At 41.1% G+C, this 19,797-nt stretch overlaps 1 protein-coding gene across 1 annotated transcript; it reads left to right on the top strand.

The window, feature by feature from the left end:
- The first annotated feature begins 6,624 nt into the window (after window positions 1-6,624).
- On the top strand, window positions 6,625-19,356 carry adm2a (adrenomedullin 2a). The gene is made up of 3 exons (XM_038738481.1): window positions 6,625-6,765; window positions 7,132-7,439; window positions 15,482-19,356. The coding sequence occupies exons 2-3, from the start codon at window positions 7,336-7,338 to the stop codon at window positions 15,882-15,884; spliced, it is 507 nt and encodes a 168-aa protein (XP_038594409.1). The 5' UTR covers window positions 6,625-6,765; window positions 7,132-7,335; the 3' UTR covers window positions 15,885-19,356.
- Window positions 19,357-19,797: the final 441 nt, after the last annotated feature.

The following is a 19,797-nucleotide window of genomic DNA, read 5'->3' as shown; positions in this document are numbered from 1 at the left end:
TGTGTGAGTTTAACAGCCGCTCACCTTCAGCTGCGGTCTCAGGCATGTTCGTCACTGTTGAAAGTTTGTCTACAAGCTTATTGTTTCCGTTGGTTTCATCTTCTGGTATCATTTAACACTACTCTGTACATTTTTATTTGCTGTTCACATCACTTGTCACCGATTGAACAGGTTTTTGTAAAAAGAAATAAATCTCCTTGGGTAACAACAAACAAATAGCAAGGTATCGAATTAAGTACTCTACATCGGTATAACTTATAACGGGGTACTAGTTTTGGTATTTTCCGCCTTTAATATGCAGTATAAATATATGTCAAACAAAATATTTTGGAATGTTTAAAGGGATAGATGGCGGTCAGCGTGTCCCCAGTTTGGAGAAACAGAGAGTTGTACCGGCACGGAAGTTAAGCAATGTGCTGCTGTGGACAGGGTCAGCACCAAACCATATTTTATCCACCTAAAATTAGTTAAAGGGGACACTATATTTGGAAAATTTGTAGCTCTTTACCTTTCCATTAGACAGCCATTTCCTTTGGAACTACGTTGTCTTAACCGTAGAACTTCCATATTCCTACTCATATGCGCCACTTGGCTGCACACTGTATAAAGGAAATGGCTGTCTGACACACGGTAAAGCACTGAGAACACTCTCTATGTATATAGTACTTATATTAAACTTGTGGAATTGTTGTGACAAGAAATTAAGAATGTGTTGTTCACTTCGCAAATTGAAACATTTTTAAAATTAAGGAGGCAATCAAATATAAAACTGAGGTATGATCATTGTAATTTGGACTTTTTGTATGTGTATAGCTTAAACCTAGTAGTGAAAGGACTGCCTGTCAGAATGTGTTGTGTAAAAATGCTAGGCGTAATAAGCTAAAGCTATTTATTCATTTCTATGTCCATTCATTTTGGAAAATTTGGCACAAATGTGGAAGCTCGGTTTTCTTCATTAGACACAATGATTTCCAGGGAGCTCCTCTGTTATCAGTCACTTCTGTCCGTCACCATCATCTTTCCCACACTGAAATCCAATCCTCATTTGTCCCGAAAACTGGCAGGACTCTGTCCCCTCTGCTCCCTCCTCCGAGGCCTCCACCCACACACACACACACACTGGTGAGCAGCCATGTCAAACAAATAGAGGGCTCGGACAGAGACAACAAGCCGTTCAAACAAACTCGGTTGCGCACCATCTCAAACAAGCAATGTAAACAAAATTTACTGAAGCAGCCAAGAGGATGCTAAAAGCTGGACAGTGGGAAAATGTCTCCAAACTGATTCTTCTTAGGGTGACTTGTGAAACAGTTATTTTAAAATGATAGACAGCGCCCTTGTGTGTTTGTTTTTGTTATACTGATCAATTATATTGTTTTGTATTTGGGAGGTTAACTCAGGCCAGTCCTCATGGGAAGCATCATAACTGATTAACTCTCATCCGGAGCAGCTGCACAGTGTATTCTGTTGATGTAACATGATGTTCACTAGGGGGCAGCAATCATTAGACTACCATGTGGCACTTAATGGAATACACCTCACTCAGTTATTTAACTCTTAAAGGGAAATCAAAACAACATACATATTGACTCAGAAATTCTGGTCACATCAGAAAAGATGCATTTTTATGTCAGTTATCTCTGACTGTGACACTTATTTGCGCAAGTGGAAGGGTGATCCTAAGGTGTGGTCTTGCTAAAATGTTAGAAATATGAATGTAAAAGGTGTTTTTAATAGTCAGCAAGGGAGTAAGAAACAGTACAGGACAGAAAGCTCTGTTAAGATGCTGGCAATGCAACACTCTAGTATCACTAGCCATGAGACCTGAGCAAACATTCACTTTTCAGCCAGATCAAGTGCTGCGAGGAAGGAAAAATATGCAGTCAGGACGAGCTGTTGTTTAGATACATAAGCTGGTAGCTTCCTCAAAAACAGTGCTCCTCAAACCCCCAGGTGTTCTGTGTTTGTATATGAGTCCTTCAGCTCAGCCACTGAAGATCACATTAGCTCTGCTGGGATGATTAATTTGTTGTGTATCATAAACCAGCTCTATTCTGAGCCAGGACACTTCAGCATCAAGCTGAAAAACAACAAAACACAAAGCACAAATGTCCACACATGCTGAACCTGTAAAAACGAGAGGGTTGGTTCTCTGAAATTGTGAAAACAAAAATAGTGGCATCTAACCATGCGGATAGTTTTGGTTTCATCAGTCCAGTTGTTGAGATTTGTGTCTCTGAGATTTCTGTTTCCGCCCCTACACAACTGAGGTTTAATTTGTGGGGCTCATAGCAGTGACAAACACAGCAGAAATATTCAACCGCAACATCTTTTTTCTGGAAAAAGTGTGCAGATTACTCTGGATAATCCACAGAAGCTATCAACAGTTTGACCAAAAGAAAATCAAGGCATCCTTCCCAGTGTTTTTCCTTAGTGAATAGACTTGGCTTAGTTGTCAACATGAAACTGAAATTCCATATTTAGTACCAAGTTTTTTTTATTCCAACACTATCCATACGATTCCATGGAAATATTTAGAAAAGGCCGTTGAGTGAACCTTGAGTTAAGATTTTTTTCAATACTGAAGCTCTCAGCGGTTACCGTAGGAACTCAATTCTAAATTCCATACATCTCAGTCAGACATAAATCTCAGAGAAACATATTGCAAAACCTGGACGAGTTAAACCGAAACTATCTGCATGGGTAGATGCCAATTCATCCTTAGTGAGACAATTGTCTTTTTTTGTAACTTAGCCATATAAGCCCTGTTAAGCTACTAAGCAACTTCAATGGAACCATGGAAAGACCAAACAAAACAGTGAATGCACCCTATTAACATGTGTTGTGTATCCACAGCTTGATACGTCTTCTTCCTCTGTGCCAGAGAGCTCCATTCTTGTCTAAAAATTATTAAAAACACATCTGTGGGCCATGCTGTTTCACTGGGTGATATGTTCCTTCACTGTCATCAACACAACATGCACTGTACTTTACGTTGACTTAATTCCACATATGCAGCACTCACTATCAAATGTGTATTAATCCACCGCTGAAAATAGTTCCAAACAAATGCACGTTTCTTCCTGTTTGAGTTAGGTTTGTTCAAAACTACAGTGCCCAGGTGTTTTAGGAAATTACTGGGATGTTTTTTTTGTAAAATAAACAATATCTTTATGATTTGTTTTCTCAGCAGCTCTTTTGGCTTCATGGATACCTGTTATGTTATGTGAGATGCTGACTTAAGACTGACAGCTCATCATTCAAATGACAAGCTCAGAAGCGGAAACTTGACCAACAGCATGAACAGCAACATGCAACATGCTGTACTTTCCTGTGGTCAGTGGATGCCTTTATCATGCCCAATGAGGCGACACTGCTTATGTGCAACCTTTAAAGCAGGCTCATCAATCAGCATGTCCCAGTCTCCCATTCAAAGATTCACATTATCAAAGACAAGACAGAGAACACAGCACAAAGGTCCCTCTGCTCTTTGATCAGTTGACTACGTCCCCCAAACCTTTCCTTTTCGGGCGAATATCAAAGCCTCAGATGGAGGCTAGTTTAAAACTGTCCTGTGCCAGCTCTACAGAGTGCGTACTCATGTTCACTAATTGCCGCCTAAAACAAAAGTAAAACCAGTGCACGAATGAGAGATCAAACTCGCCGGCGAGGTTCAGAGCCCAGCGGGAACCGATTCACTGGCTGCCGCCACATGCCAGAGAACTCTTACATAAACTGCTGAGAATCAGCGAAGAAGTGACCTGTTTCCACAGCCAAGTCTGAGTGATAAATGAGTTACTATCAGCTGTTCTGTTTTGTGGAAATGTTTCATGAATCACAGTGTCATCACAGCCAAATCAATAGTGACCGCTTTGGGCTGTGGGTGAAGGTCAACATGCAATATTTACTATGAATGAATCAACTCTAACTTAAGGCAGAGAGTCAAAGGTCAGAACAAAACTCACACTGTGATCATCACGGTGTAAACTTAATTTTTAACAACACAAAAAGGAAGGTGATGGCTTGGTAACATAACCCAAATTGTTTTGTGAAACTGAAGCCAAACCAATGACTAGAAGGATTCTTTTGTTAAATCCAAACCTGGATTAGCATGTCACCCGCCGCTCATGCTGTAGCACTAACTCTGATGGTATTATAACGAGTGAGAAACTACACGAGACGATCAAAGAAAGGCCCAATCAGAGCCGAGCTGTAAGTTGATAGCGGGAGGTGAGAAGTTGGCAACTATCACTGACAAATCTGTCTGAGCGAATATCTCTCACGCAACAATTCACAGGCAGGGATCACGTAGCGCTAAAATCCTAGGTTGGCAATAAGTATACAGTAAAGTACACAGAACTGTGAGGAATTCATAATACTCCTAGCATCATCTCACTGTTGAACATCATGGATTTGTGATGTTTATTGCTTTAGAGTAGTTAAATGACTGACCGGCAGGTGTGGAGACTGAGCTTTGTGCCTTTGCTTTGATTGATTTCTTCTTGCTGAAGGTTATCACAAAGTTTCTGGACAGCAGGACTGACACAAAAGCTGATAGTTGGGTTGACAATTTAGTTCACTGTCCATTTACTGATTTCAAATTCCTTCTCTAGCTTCTGTATATAGAGATTACATGATGCAATTAACAATTACCTCGTTAATACATAGGAAGAAAAAAAACAAACCTTAAACAATGCACAAGCAAGAGCTCTTTTAGCAAGTTCTTTTTGAAAACCACCCAAACCTTACTGCTGTTCTGAAGATATTTCCAGGAAAATCCAAAGCCTTTCTAACCAAAGATGACAAAAAAGAAAAAAAGTTTTACCTATCTCCCAAATTGCAGATGTATTTTCTAATACAGGTAGCCAGGCATGGCATATGTCCTCACTCTCTTTATAAGACACCAACAAAATCTTAACTCACTATTTTGAATACCAGAAATGACAATGAAAGTCCTTGCTCAACTTGTACAACATTCATTTGTAAATGTTGACGTTATTTTCTAATATTTGATCATTTCATACAAAATAATAATATGTTATAAATGTGGTTGTGTTTTACAAAGACAGCTAGGACAAACAGTATGTCATTTCCATTTGCCTAGTAACTTGAGATAACAGGTTAAAAATATTTTTGCTATCATGCGACAGACAGAACATTTTTACCAGATGGTTAGAAGTGTTTTTGAGAATTCTGGAAGTGGCTTCAGAATGGTTAGAGGTGCAGCTGAATGACCTCCTGGTGCTTAGCATGAGCTACTCAAATGTAATGATAAAAGATATACATAATAATATGTAAGAGGCCCAAACTGGGGCTACATTGAAAATCACGCTTTAACATCTAGCACATGTGCAGTTTTTTTCTGTGGCAGGCCTGCTGTTTATTTAAATGTACAACTTGCACCAGCAAAAAGACGAATAACAGACATCACATCCTTACGTTCCCCATGGAGTCTCTGTTTTGCTTGTCCTACCTCTGTTTTTGTTTCTCTCATACATGGATGGATGCACAGTGTCTTTCCAGTACCGGGAAAGGCGTCCACTCAACACTCCACTCGGCATGCTTTCTTGGAAATGAATGTTGCATAACCGCATTTGAGGCAGGATCAGGTGTATGTATTAAGTGGTGGGTTGCTGCATCGGTCAGTTGAGTTAGAAAGGAAGGAGGGACCTTCTGTACAAAGATCCTCTCTAATGAGGTGAAATAAGCTGCGTGGGCTTCATCTGAGTTGAAAGATGCATGTTCAGGCCAGTGTTCAATCTGCCCATATCTGTAAGAGATTTCAAAACGCACCTGTAGCGATGGAGTCACTGGAGTAATGATTTACATTTTTTCATACTTTTACAATTTACAGCTCCCTGATAATGAGTCATTGACATGCTAGTCTGTTTCCTTCCGGGAGCTTTTAAGTAAGTGGTAATATTTGGCACAGGATGTCAGTGATGCTTGAGGTGTGACTTGATGAAAAATTCTGGGGACTCTGCGAAGATTCCTGGACTTGTTCCTATCTGTCTTACACACTTGGCTGACAGCAATGATAAGAGATACGAGGAAGGGTTTGGTCAGGAAGACAAACTGCTGAAGAAATTCATGAAAATGTGGGCTTTTTTTCCCGGAGTATGTATGTGGTGGATTAAGATAGCGTGAAATACTTTGTGTTGAGTAGTAAGTTCATACTGACGAGCATCCTTAGCATCCTGGGCTCAGCAATGTTCTTGTAGGGACTTGTTGTAATGGGACCTATGATGCTGTGCTGCTTAAAAGTGATTTTACAGTCATCTTAATGCTACATTACTTAAGTTGCAAAGATGTCACTCCAATGATTTAATAATGCTCCTTATACTTTAAACTGCTTCATACTTATTTAATAATAAACCTAACATACTTTTTATATAAGCAACTTCAGCAGCATCTTGGGGTTTGTAGATTTTCTGTGATAAAGTGTAGCTATTAATAGAATGGAAGATCCCATAGTCCTTTTTTTCATGGGTATATATGAGCCTAATTTGCCATATACACAAGCAACTGCACGTAACACCCACATCAAAGCAGAATATCCCGCATTGGAGATGATAATGTTACAGCACCTTTGCCTTCAAAATTGAGTCAGTGAACTCCGCCCACTCAGTATTTAAACCCACAATGTTACCAGGCGCTCAGCTTCACACTGGAGAACTTGATCTTGACCAACACGTTTGGTTTCATGGGAAAAAAACCCCAGCACAACTAAGTAAGCACAGATTCTGCGCCAAAAATACCAAGAAGGTAAGACTTCTCTTTACTTATGTTATGACTAGGTTTATTCATAAAATGTAACAGCTTATAAAAGTATTTGCATAATGGATTGAGGTTGCATACTTTGGCATTTTCTTTAGAAGAATGTAAAGTCTTCCTCTGGTGCATACTTTTAGTGTTATAAAGCTTATAAAGAGGTTTATAAGCAGACGTTTTGATGAAGATGATGAAGCTGGGGATATTTTAATCCATAAAGTGTGGTTGGGAAGTTTCTCATCAAGTGAAGGGTCTAAATGAATGAAATGAGAGTAAAATCATGAGACGCACTTTCACCGGCTCTCTTTTCTGTTAGTTTGATCCATTGATCATTTAGTATTACTTTTGCTTTCTCCAAAGGTTTATCTACACTCCCCACTGCCAAGCTTGGATATCTGAAGCCAACATCCAGCTTTTGGGAGCATTTTTTCAGTTTTTCCTTAATATTTATTTTTTATTTTTGCCTATTTATTTTTTTCCCACCCTTGGGATTTAAACTTTGCCCGGTCCGTGTGGTCGCGCCCTCCTTCCCAGAGAGGGCGTAAAGTGAAAGTTGACCCGGAGATGAGGTCCCTTCTCCCGCTCACTGTGTATTGCATCAGCCTGGTTTCCCTCCAGCAGCTGCTGGCTTTACCGGCTGAGGAGCGTCCCAGCAGCAGCAGCAGCAGGTAGGACACGCGAATTATTTGGTTCCTCCTTTATCAAGCAGAAATACCTCTAGGCTTCTGATTGGCTGAATCGCACTTTTAAAGCATATCACGCACCTGGAGCCGCATTACAGTTAATTAATATATTATTGCGTCTGGTTTGCGCCATGCACCTGACCAGTTTGCCCTGCTTGGTTCGGGGTGAAAGCGCAATGTTATATTCATTAGCAAATGTAAATTAGCTATAATGACGCCATTAGATGTTAAATGATGTGTTGAATGTGTTTTTTAAAAATGACAACAGCCTATTAAAACACTACAAAGCGTTTGTTAATTAAGTTAACATATCCTTTTTCATATATTTCGCATTTTCCAGTGGACGCAGAACTAACGACTGAAAACAAATGAAGCCTGACAATAGCATTCCTAAAGGTGCCACTTTCCTCTAACTTATTGTTTGAGATTATTATTTGTTCACTTTATTCAGCTGCTGGAACTGCAACTGGCAGGCTGGATCATTTGGCCCGTAGCCTGTGTAATAAACCCCACCAGGTTTACTGCGTGTAAAAGGGAAAGTGTTGTATTGTTGTGTCGCGCAGATAGTGCACACCAGAATGCAAGGTCTCTGCCGTGAACACTTTCTCTCTCCTTGAGATAAGCCCTGCGGGAGAGCAGATCAGCTGTTGAACATGTGGCAGTGTGAGGCATTTCAAATTCAAAGAAATCAGAACTTTTTAAAACATTAAAAAGTTGTGAAACAGACCAAAATCCATTTGATTTATATAACATTATAACAGCCTTTGTGTAACAGTGGCAAGTTTGGTGACTTTAATGTTTTATAGTTGTATTTCCTATGGTAGGTTATCGCTCTTGTTAGTAAAGTAGGCTGTTAGTAAATGACCATGATGTGAGTTAAAACCATAGACTGTATATAAAAACGTTAAAAGGCGTAATTTGCCCTGCATTCCACATCTAACTGTAGATCTAGGTAGGTAGGTTTATTGTCACAATATAACAAGCTATAGAGTGAAATTGAGTTTTGTATCTCTGCCCTGAACCTTTGTAGATCTACAGTTGATGTGACTGTGCAAGTCAGTTTATTGACATCACTGTTGATCAGTTAATCTGCATTCTCTGTGTTAGTTTTCTTATTCTCAGAAGGATGAGTCTGTGCTTCTTGTCTGCTTCTTCTTCTTCTTCTTCTTTCTCCACCACTTGATCCCAACAGCCCTCATGAGTAACTATTTTCAGTAGAAGCTTTGTTTGGTTTAATCTCCCTGTGATTCTGTATGGAAAACTCTTATGTCTGAGGTGTGAAACCCAGTTTCTCTCTGTGAATAGCGCGGCCAGAAATACCAGCATGGACCATTGTAAGATCTTGTTAGGCACTGCGTGGCACCTGTACTTTTCCACCTCTTAAGTGGCAGAACTTTTAATCGCAAAAGCCCCACAAAAACCATTAGGCGACAGTACAACAACAAGCAGTTTGATTACTTACAGTCCAACACACATACAGTGCAGTCTACTCATTTTGATGTGTGAGGGAGGCCTGCCAATGAGGCAATACTTGTATGGAGTTGTGTTGTTGAGGAGCAGTGACAAATGTGGAATCGGTGTGTGAATGCCCCCTCCTGGTGGATTGTGGATCCACAGCTGCTGACCCAATGTCAACACTGGGAGGGAGGAGCCTCAATGATGGGATGTGGAGGGCCTGAATAAAGGCAATGGCATGGGGTCCCTGAAGACCTATATGAATTTCAGCAATCTGCTAATGTCGACCTGTAGGAATAGAAATGGAAATTGTATCCATAATTTGCAAGTGACAGTCACAGTGAACCGGGACACTGGCACCATTTGTGATCTGCATGCAGGCAGAGCTCGCAAATTGCTTTTGTGACATGGGTCCCAGGGACATTGTGGTGGTCAGGGACGGACTGGCACATAATTCAGGCCGGGGATATGACTCCACCCCCAGGCCACCCGCAAACCACCAGACCGCTAATTTTGTGGACCAACCCTATTTGTTGACGTAACGGGTACCGAACCAGGTATAGTCTTTGCCACTATGTTCATCTGCAGACATTTGGTACCATTTGTGATTTGGGATCATTAAAGTAGCCTAGGTGAACACTAAGTTTACAAGGTAGCCTGTGATATGGCTATGGGTGCACCCTCAAAACTCCAGAGAAATAGGCCACACTAATCCTAGCACACACAAATGTACAAGGCTAGACACAAAAAAAATAAGCCTCGGCTTCACTTTTAAAGAATAGAATGAGATAAAGGCCTACAGAGTTTGTTCAAATGTTGAAACTTTATCTTTATTACAAGCATCAATCATATCAAAAGTATCAAAAAACCTCACACACAGTGTAACACAAATGCTAAAACACGTGTACAGTGAATATAGAAACATATATGACATACAATAAGGGTCCCGGGAGTCACATAACCATTATGTGGTATGCATCTTGACCATTAGGCTACTGACTGAGGCTCCCCTCTTGTTGGTGTTTCTGATGATAAAAGTGTGAAATATTTTCAGTAGCTCTGCTTGATAACACAGTAGTAAAGGAATATAATTTAATTAATTTGATGTGGCAGGAGGAGAGGTTTGTCAATAAGAAAACACATTCCAAATGAATGAAAAAAAATCTTACGGATTTCTTAATGATTCTCTTTCTCCTCAATAAAACCATCATTCACAATCATCAGGTGAAATACAAAAAAAAATTACCCACGTTCAGTGAAGTGTCAGATGCTACAGCGAGGCAGGAGTGAAGGGGGTTGAAAGAAAAGCAAGGAAGCACTTAACATCTAATACTGGTAATGTAACAGTGTAAGAAGATCTGGGAGTGACATTTTCCTTCCGCCATCTCTTGCTTGTGTGTGTGTCAAAGTGTGTGAATGGTGAACACCTGCTGTTGAAGCCGGACTGAAATAAAGGGAGGCGAGGCTCCTGTATCCTCTGTGTGTGTGTGTGTGTGTGTGTGTGTGTGGTGCTCCGGCCTCCTTCACTGCACCTGCCCAGCGCTGTAAACCCCTGTAAACCCCGCAGTAAAATGTAATCTAATGCAGAGTAATGTTCAAAATGACGAGAATTGCAATGCCTTTATCTGCCCATCTTCATTAGAGTAGGGTAATTTGATGTTGATGATCACAGGCTATACAAATATATTTCACTCTGACAAGATAGTGATGGATTTCCCTTCCCCGTCAATTTTCCTACAGCTGTGGCTTAGAGGTAGAACGGGTGGCCCGCTAATTGGAAGATCTAGCTTCCCCCCGGCTGGGAGAAGCCAGGGATCAGCCAGAGATTAGCTTCTGAAACCCAAATGGCTCTCAAAGGTTGTGCCATCGGTGTGTGAATGATTAGTTTCTTTCTGATGAGCAGTTGGCAACCTACATGGAAGCACCTGCCATCGCTTGAATGGGGTGAATGTTACATGTAGTTCCATTTACCATTTCACACTTCTCCAGTAAATGTCCTGTCTGTCTTTTACTAGGCAGTTATTTCTCCCTCTTCTCTTAACAACGTAGAGCACATCCTGTTCTGTTACCATCAAATGCTGACAGCATGATAATAACAGACTACTCCCACTTGGACGCTATAACAATGCCTGACGGGCGCTTTCTAAACAAGGAGAAATTGCATGTTCTTGAGATCACACGCAACACATACCCTGTATTGTCGTTTTACATAACGTCTTGTGTAAGGAAAAATAGCCAGCGTTCTACAGCCAAACAACAAGTTAAATATGGCCTTGGCATCGAAGCGGCTTAGCAGTACAGATTCCAGAAGTGGGAAATAGCTCAGTGCTGCGAGACGGAGGACATGCCAAGCTGATTTGCGGTTTCTTACATCAGCACATTCTGCCTCTGCTCCAGTTGGACCGGGGTACGATGACACGACAAATCGGTCTCTTATGGACGCAAGTTTGTCCAAACTTTTTCAAGGCCAAATAAAGTCATGTTTTCCCCCAAACGATTTGTAAATTCATTGTCAGCATACATTTGAGCATCGAGGGGTTCAGACGTCCAACATAGATACTCTTAACATAATATTTACCTGAGAAACGGACTGAATTCATCTCACATAGGGTGGCTTCCTGCCTTGTTGATGTTTGTTGAACTTCATGGCACATGCGGTCGGCTTTGGTTCCTTCCTCTTGATTTGCAATCTAAATTCTGACATGTTTATGCCTTATCAAGGGACAGCAAAACATTACTCTCTGTATAGCTATCTCAGAAAACTACTTTTATGCTTGTAGAATGATTGAAACCAGGATTGCCTCTGCTGTAAATCATCTCAAGAGAAGCCCCTTCTCATATGTCTTCTTTAATTCATAGCATGTTGTGAACTGGAATTTTGGCTAGAGATGTACGGTTTAAATATCAGTGTATGGCTCCATGGGGGTCAGTCTGACCAATCCCAGGCCATGAATTGAATAGAGTGAGGAGGAACTGCAACCAGGCAGGCAAGGAATTCCACTGTGGATTAATGGCTAAGACCTAAATTCCACCCTCCACATCCTTAAAGAGCAGGTTTCTACTAAACACAGAAAGCCACGCCATTGCGGAGGCATTAATGTATACTACACATACACACACACACACACATACATATGTATATATATAACAAAGGCGGCTTCTAAGCAGAGAGAAAACCTGCTGGGATGTTGTGACTGCAGATGTTTTGTCTACTCGCATCGCAATGATGTGGTTTCAGAGCAGACATATATTTTTTAACTTGGCATCCTGTCCATCTGTGTAATTTACTGGCTGTACTGCAAGCTTGATGTCCAGTTCAGTTCGGATGAAGTAAGTCACATCCCACTAAGGAGGTTATGAAAGCAGAACTGCTCCTGAACAAGTAGGACCAGTGTTTCCTGTGACATGATCACCTTTCCTTTATTTTTGTCCCGCTTCTTATTACTACAATCTCCCAGTGTTACCTAGTTGGAGATGACAAATTAATGTTCCCGCCCACTTCATGCAGTGATCATTTCTCTCACTTTCCATGTCCACAACAGAGCGCAACACTGTGAAAGCCTTCCAGGAGAGACTTCTGAAAATACGAGCCAATATGCCCGTCTTCAAACTTTTACCGCAAAAAAGACTCCAGCTTTGTTTCCTCGCCTCGTCAGCAATGCTGTGAAGTTAATACAGAAGAAAAACCAAACAAGGCAGCACAAGGAATCGGTTTGGCCTTTTGTCGAACTGTATAATCCTTAAAAAAAATCATCTTTAGTCAAAAGGAATTTTAGATTTAAAGCTCTTACGCTGAGACCATGCAAGGCATCGAAAGCACATCGGGCTGACGAATTAAAGACAAAGTAGCTCAGTCGAGCTGTGGGATTACGCTCCGAATAGCCAAATTAGCATGTCTTGTGAGATCAAATGTGACAAAGTGAAAGAGTTCTACAAGATTCTTTTGACGTCTGGAAGAAAAAGCATGGCAGTTCAAAGTCTTGAAGAGGATGCACCTTGAGCTGCTTCTTGGGCAGGCTGACTCAGGGCTTGGCCTTGGCTTTGTCCTCCATTATGCATACTTCACACAGCCATTAACATAAAATATGATATGATAGATGATGTCTTTACTCGCCATTTGGTTTCCAGTGAATTGGAGGACAAAATGTAGACCTGCAAAATCCAATACTGCACGGGGGTTGAAAGGTTTGTGTTAGAATGGTGTAAAATAGTTGTTAGGGAGAACAAGCATTGAGATGAAGCTTATTCTCAGCAGCTCTCCAGAGTGATGGTGAGCTGAACAAAACGCAGACCTCATTCCTGTGCACTTATGTGTTAGTCTTCTTCTCAAACAAAACAATTAGCTAAGTGCACCATGTTTACCAGGTACTCAGGTACTCTAACCAGTCTGTTTTCTACAGGCTTTAAAACTAATCTCATATGCTGTATAAACAAAGCTAGATTACCAAAAGTGGGCAAATGACCCAGGGTTCCAGACCCTGTGGGGCCCAAAGGCTCCAGCTTTGTTGTCTGGCAATTTGTGTGTGGTCATTTATTTCATTCCAGATTTGATTGTTAATACTGAATGCTCCTCAAAGCACCTTATAAACTGAAATGAAAGAGGCCATTCTCTTTACAGGGACACAGTACTTTAGACAGGATCACTTTTGTTCTTACTTTCAACTTTTGACCTCCAGGATCCAAAATGCAACAAAGGAGGAGTCATCAACACCACAGATTACAGTTCTGTCTTGTGTAGAAGAATAAAGTCAGAATAGGAATCACACAAAGCCACCAACTTTAAATCGTCTAAGTTTAAAAACTGTGAAAACACTATGCAAATACAATAAATATACATACAGTATACAGTTTGTTGCTTATCTTGTTACAACAACTGTAACAAAGAAGGAAGAATTTGGTGCTGAGCCACCGCTGCTGCCTTGTGACTTATGTGAATAGCTGTCCTGTGCGGTCAAATGCAGCTTTACTCTGCAGACCAGGTGGGTGTAACTTGGTGATGTGGCACCATGGCACACCGAGGCTGTCCTAGAAATAGGGCTCGCCTCCGTCTGTGGCTTGGTGTACTATTTATTCAGCCACTGCCACTGTTAGACAGCAGGTCGACTGCAGGCTAAGACTTGCCAGCAGAGAGTCAGCAGCTGAACTGGTTGAATTAACCGAAAGCTTCACTTTTCACAGGGGAATCTCAAACCCACCGCAACACAGACTGTAAGAGCAGCATTCTGCTGTGATGTCTCACATCTCAACCTCTCACCCTGAGTAAGCACCCAGTGTTCTCGGTGCAATAACACAAGTCAGCATTTCACAAGTGGAACGCACTTTTTATAATTAGATCAACCCTGGCTTCTGCCTCTCAAACATAGGAGATAGTGCCAAACCTGATTCAGTGGAAGATTTTTTCCTTTGACTCAGAAAAGCAAATGGAAGATATATTTGGTTAAACCTCATTAAAAGCTATTGCGAACACTGAACATTTTCATCCTATTTATCCACCGGCTGCCAGGTGCAACAGCACTGTCCTATTTACTTCTCCTCGACCTTCGCCGGTGGTGATGGGTTAACACACTGTGCTGTACAAACACAGTGATGACAGTTCAGTTAGGAGCTGCAGGTTCAAGTTGTGAGAAGTGACTGTCTTTGTCAAACAATGAACAGATGGCGAGTGTTTGCCGAACGGCCTGTACCCACTGGTCCACCACACTGCAGACGCTGTCCATCTTAACTTATCTTCTCATTTAGTCTGACATGCAGTCTCAGAGAGTTTTTTGTAAAACTCTAGTTAAGGGATAGTTTTGCTAGTCAGGTTTTAAGATGATTTGAGAAGTCTTTGACTTCTCTACCCCTGTGCAATAGAGGTAAATGGATTTTCAGATGTGATGTAATCTAACTAATCAGTTTTGTTTCTCAACTGAGATTTGAATGAGCCCATCAGCAGCAGTGAGACATGGCTGGCCAGGCTAAATCTCCCAAAGCTACCGCTGACACCCAGCTGGGTGTTAAAATGCAGCAAGGTTTTGATTGTATAATGTAATAAGCGAGGCAGGCTCAGAGCACATGTTGTTTTAGGCAGTGCATTAAGAGATGAGCAAGGTGTACACATGGGTGGTTGCCATGCTGTGTCCAGACAGGCAAAAAAGATTTGTTTACTAAAGCTGCTTTGTACGAATAATCAGATTTCTGCATTACCTGTGCCCTTACAACATTAGTTGTTATAGTAACAATGCTGGCGCATGCATGACTAAAGTTTTTTTTTTAACTAAATGTTTTGGGTTAGATAGGAATGGCAAAGTTGGTTGGCCAATCCACCACTTTGGTCCAGACTGAAATATCTAAACAACTACTGAATGGCCATGGAATTTTGTACCGACTCATGGTCCTCAAAGGATGAATTGTACTGACTTTGCTGATTCTCCTTCTTTTCCTCTCTGTTGTTTCTGTTGAAACATGTTACACGAAATACTGTATATATATCAATATTTCAGTCAGACATGTAGTTTTGACGTGGTTTCAGTCCCAATGAATCTATGATACTCACACACCAAGTTTTCACCTAATTTCTCTTTTCTCCTCAGGTTGGACCTCCTCAACAAACTCATCCACCAGAGAGAGGATAAAACCTCAGCGCTAGGAAGCCAGACACATGTCGTCCCCTTTTCAGCCCTAAGCCAATCCCCAAAATGGCTGAGACATCAACCAGCTTCAGGAGTGAGAATGGCCTCGCCAAGCCTGGCGTGGGCACGACCCACTGAGGCTTCGCAGATCGAGCAGAGGGTGCTGAGAACTCGGCGCCATGCCCACTCGGGGTCGCGAAATGGTCACCACTACCCCCACCATGCCCAGCTGATGAGAGTGGGTTGTGTCCTGGGAACCTGCCAAGTCCAGAATCTCAGCCACCGGCTCTATCAGCTCATTGGTCAGAGCGGCAGAGAGGACTCATCCCCCATCAACCCCAGGAGCCCCTATAGTTATGGATGAGTTATTTGAAACCCCCAAACACCTACAGCAAGTCTGTTTATATCTCCATCTATTTATCTCTTAATCTATTACTGGTAGTTTTTGCATTAGAGTTTGATGTAGTCCATAACTTTTGTTTATCTATCTCAAAATGACAATTATACTCCTCATAAATGACTGCTGTTCCTCTATTTTTTGTGCTGATTGATGGATTTGAGGTTTCAGATTAAATATCATGACTGACCGAATCGTCTTTGAAACCCCCAATTCTCCCACCATTCTTTTGCCTTTTGAAGTCCGTTCAAGTCTTGTCAAAGTCTTTTTTGCTACGCCCTCCTGAATTCTCAGAAGAAGCCAGGAGGCTTCAGTCTGACATCTTAATCCTGTTAATGTAAGAATGAATGCTTGTCCTCAACACCATCCGGTGGCCTAGTCCTGTCTGCCAAATGACCTCCCCACTGGTGGCTATCCCGGGGCTCATTGATCAAACACTTAAAGCTCCTAATGTGGATTTCAACCTGCACCCAGAGCCGGAGCCCTGTCAAAACCAATGTCTTCCCAAAGACCTTGTAAATGACCCAACAAACCCTTTTACCTTTTTTTTTATCCCCCCTTTTGTCAACTTTGGAACTCCCAGGTCATTTCACATCTGCATATGCAATTTCAATATGAAGACTAACATCTCCGGAGTATTCCATGAGCTTTCAGTTGAACTGGGAATACGTCACTCAGCAGGACTTTGTGTTACAGGACCACAGATTACTTTTGAAACCAGCCACAGAACTTGGGTTACACCAGAGTTTAAGAGCATTCCAGGTTAGGACTTAACCACATGAACTCCACGCTTAAAATGAAAAAGAAGAGGGTCAGTATCTAGTGCCTTTGAAGGAATCTGCACAGAAACTGACTTCCCGAAGGATCAGTTTCAATGTTGCATTATAGTGGCCTGTGCACAGTAGGTGGTAAAGTGAACCTTGGAGCCAGGATCAAAGCTCCGTCACACCACTGCTGGCATTTTCCCCACCAGAGGCCAAGTCTGAAATATTAGCCCTTTCACGTGATTCATAAGTTCCCCTTGCAAGTCAGGACTTTGGGTTGACAGCGGTTTAATAAACCTGACCTAATCACTTCAGTCATATGCACTGCCACAGCAGGGGAGGGGGGGCCCTGAGCCTCCCATGGTCTGCACACTCAACAATAAATATAAAGAGCATGTGGCTTCCACACATATTCACACATGCAGCCTTGAAGTTTGCAGATATTAAAGGGGACAGTTCAACACGGATGCACCCCCAACAATTTTCCTTACTTATTGCAGCATATTTTAGGCATTTTCCAGAGTAAACCAAATTGTTATTCCTGGAAAGAAATGTGGCAGTGGAATTATATTAATATATAAAAAATAAAAATTCCAATTACATCTTACACGTTGGCAAATTCATTGGCGTCTGTTGGCAGCATAGACTGTATATAAAGATGGACGACATGACAGCTCCTAAAATGAAGCCAAACCTCCTGATAGCTGGCTGCAGTACACGTCAACCCAAATACATTTTCCCCAAAGATGGTTTTTGTCATTTTAGGTAGTTCTTATCATGCTGTTGTTTGCGGTACTTTTTTTTGTTAAGTTTGGTTTGAATTAGAACTGTGATTCAATAAAAAGGGGTATTTAGGTCATGACAACTAAACCCTGTTCACGAGTCGGCCGGGTAGATGGACCTTGTTACCGCACCTCCGACCCTGATCTCTAATGCGCAGACTCTAGCTCCAAATTATGTCACCAGTGCAAGATGGCAGCGCCTGCATCCGGGGTATTTTGGCTTCATTTTTTTTTTTTTACAGTGCGAAGAAATGGAGACGTGGATCTTTATATACAATCCATGGTTGGCAGTCACTGGCAACTTGTTCACATGTAGTTTTTTGAACGGGTTTAAATTAGTCCCGAGACGATGTCTAAACGCTCTACTGTTACATTGTGGCTTTCTAATGAGAGACCATAGCAACCAAAATGTTAGGTGTATGAGTGCCCAATTTTAAATATGTACACAAAATAGAGTAGCACCATCAAAATACATGCCCTGACGGGTTTTTTCTCTCTATATATGTCCGTCTCTGAAATGGTGGGCGGATGATGGTCTGAGAATAAATGAGGTCAAGCTAAACTGGTCAAGCATGCAACAATGACAGGCCTTAGCGTTTCCAAAAAATGCAACTATACCTATAAAACCCACATTTTTGTCAGAAACACCCAACACTATGAAACACCCAACCGCTGCAGACAGTGATTTGAAAAACATGAAAGTTTGGTATTCCTAAGAGCATTAGTTTAAACTCACCAAACGCCTGGCAATACTTGACAAATCGAATGACTTTACAGTGTGTGATCTACATCATCTAATAATGTTTTCTTTTATATCTTCATCTGTGCCTTCTGATATTACTTTGTATCTTAGGGTTAATTCTTTTTCATCAACACTCTCATCCCAAATCTGGCTCCCTTTTTGTCTGTAATCATGGGAGCCTGGAGGTCACAGGGTAATAATGAGTGATTCTTTAGTCTTAAATCTAATCTGTTCAAAGGCTTGCTGAGGTCAAACATGCCATTCTCTCTGCTGTAATGGAGCTAATCAATGTCTCGTGACAGATCATTAAAAGGCTTTTGAAATGCTCTAACACCCTCGTGGATTTCTCTACTTTTTAAAATGTAGTAGTTCACACACACACACACACACACACACACACGATATGTACGTGTGCGCGCATGTTTGAGCTGCTGTACGTAGCCTTTCAGGACAACTATCTCCTATGTTTGATCTGTGCTCTGGAGCATTGTGCTCCCAGTCTGTTTTTCTGCAGTGTGTTTTTGTGACGTCAGACGTTGCATCATGTTGAGTTGTGTGAGCAAACTGTGCACGACCAGTAATACCTCCCCACGGAAACATCTAGAGCTTTCATGCCACTCTATTGCAAAGAAGAATACAGAGTTAGTGTGTAAAACATTTCTGTTGGTTTTGTTAGAAAACAGTCGATCCAGGTAGATCAGTTTGTAGGTTTGTTCCATTTGAAGATCACGTGATCTCCTTTAGGGTCACAGGAAAGCACTTTAATGCGAACACGTTTGTCGATAGTTTCTTGAATTTCACTCATTGTGATGAACTTGTGAAAGTTGGACGAGGTTCCTCTTGTAAATGTTGCATTTGAAATTGTCTGGGAATGAGTTTGAAGATGTCAATACACGCCATGTGGCGTCAGGATGAATGTGAACGTCGTGTCTGCCTGTGAATATATATATATATATATTTAGACAAACTATTTAAAAAAAGTTATGTATTTAAGTTATCTTTGTATGTTAATATATGTATGTCACCAAAGACTGTCTCATCCTTTTCACTGCTTCTTTAACATGACCTTAGGAAAGGAGAGTCTTAACTGTAGTTAAAATGTTACTATTTGACAATGTCCTTCCCTCTGTAAAATAAAGAACTATACTGTAGAGTGATGGAGTATGGAGTATGATTTAAGAGTGTGTATGTGTGCATTCCCAAAGGACATAAAGGCCTACACAATAGAATCACATGCATTGGTGTCATTTACACTGGGCTCCCCACCACCTTTTGAAATGGCTGATGTTGTACCCATGCCTTTTGGAAAGCAATTGTTAAAAATGTTCTAGAAAAAAACTTGAACCAAGAAATGTTAAATGACAAATGAAAATGCTTTGAGAAAGGTTTGTTTACTCAGTAGGAAAACCTGCAATGCAATGTAAATATAGGAGAAACATCTGTGTAACTTAAGCTAAAAAAAGCTACTGATTACTACATTATATTCTAATCTATATTTTTTTCTGAATTCTCACCTGCCACCTTAATTTCATGTTTCCCTCAATATAAATAAAGACATTTCCTCCATAAATTGGTAGAAAATGTCTCCAGAA

The sequence above is a fragment of the Micropterus salmoides genome, unplaced genomic scaffold (assembly GCF_014851395.1).
Source record: "Micropterus salmoides isolate LMB-PRFRI ecotype aquatic unplaced genomic scaffold, ASM1485139v1 Ms_hic_scaffold_23, whole genome shotgun sequence".
NCBI lineage: Eukaryota > Metazoa > Chordata > Actinopteri > Centrarchiformes > Centrarchidae > Micropterus > Micropterus salmoides.
Note: the sequence above shows the minus strand (reverse complement) of the source record. Positions and strands in the feature narration are given on the sequence as shown.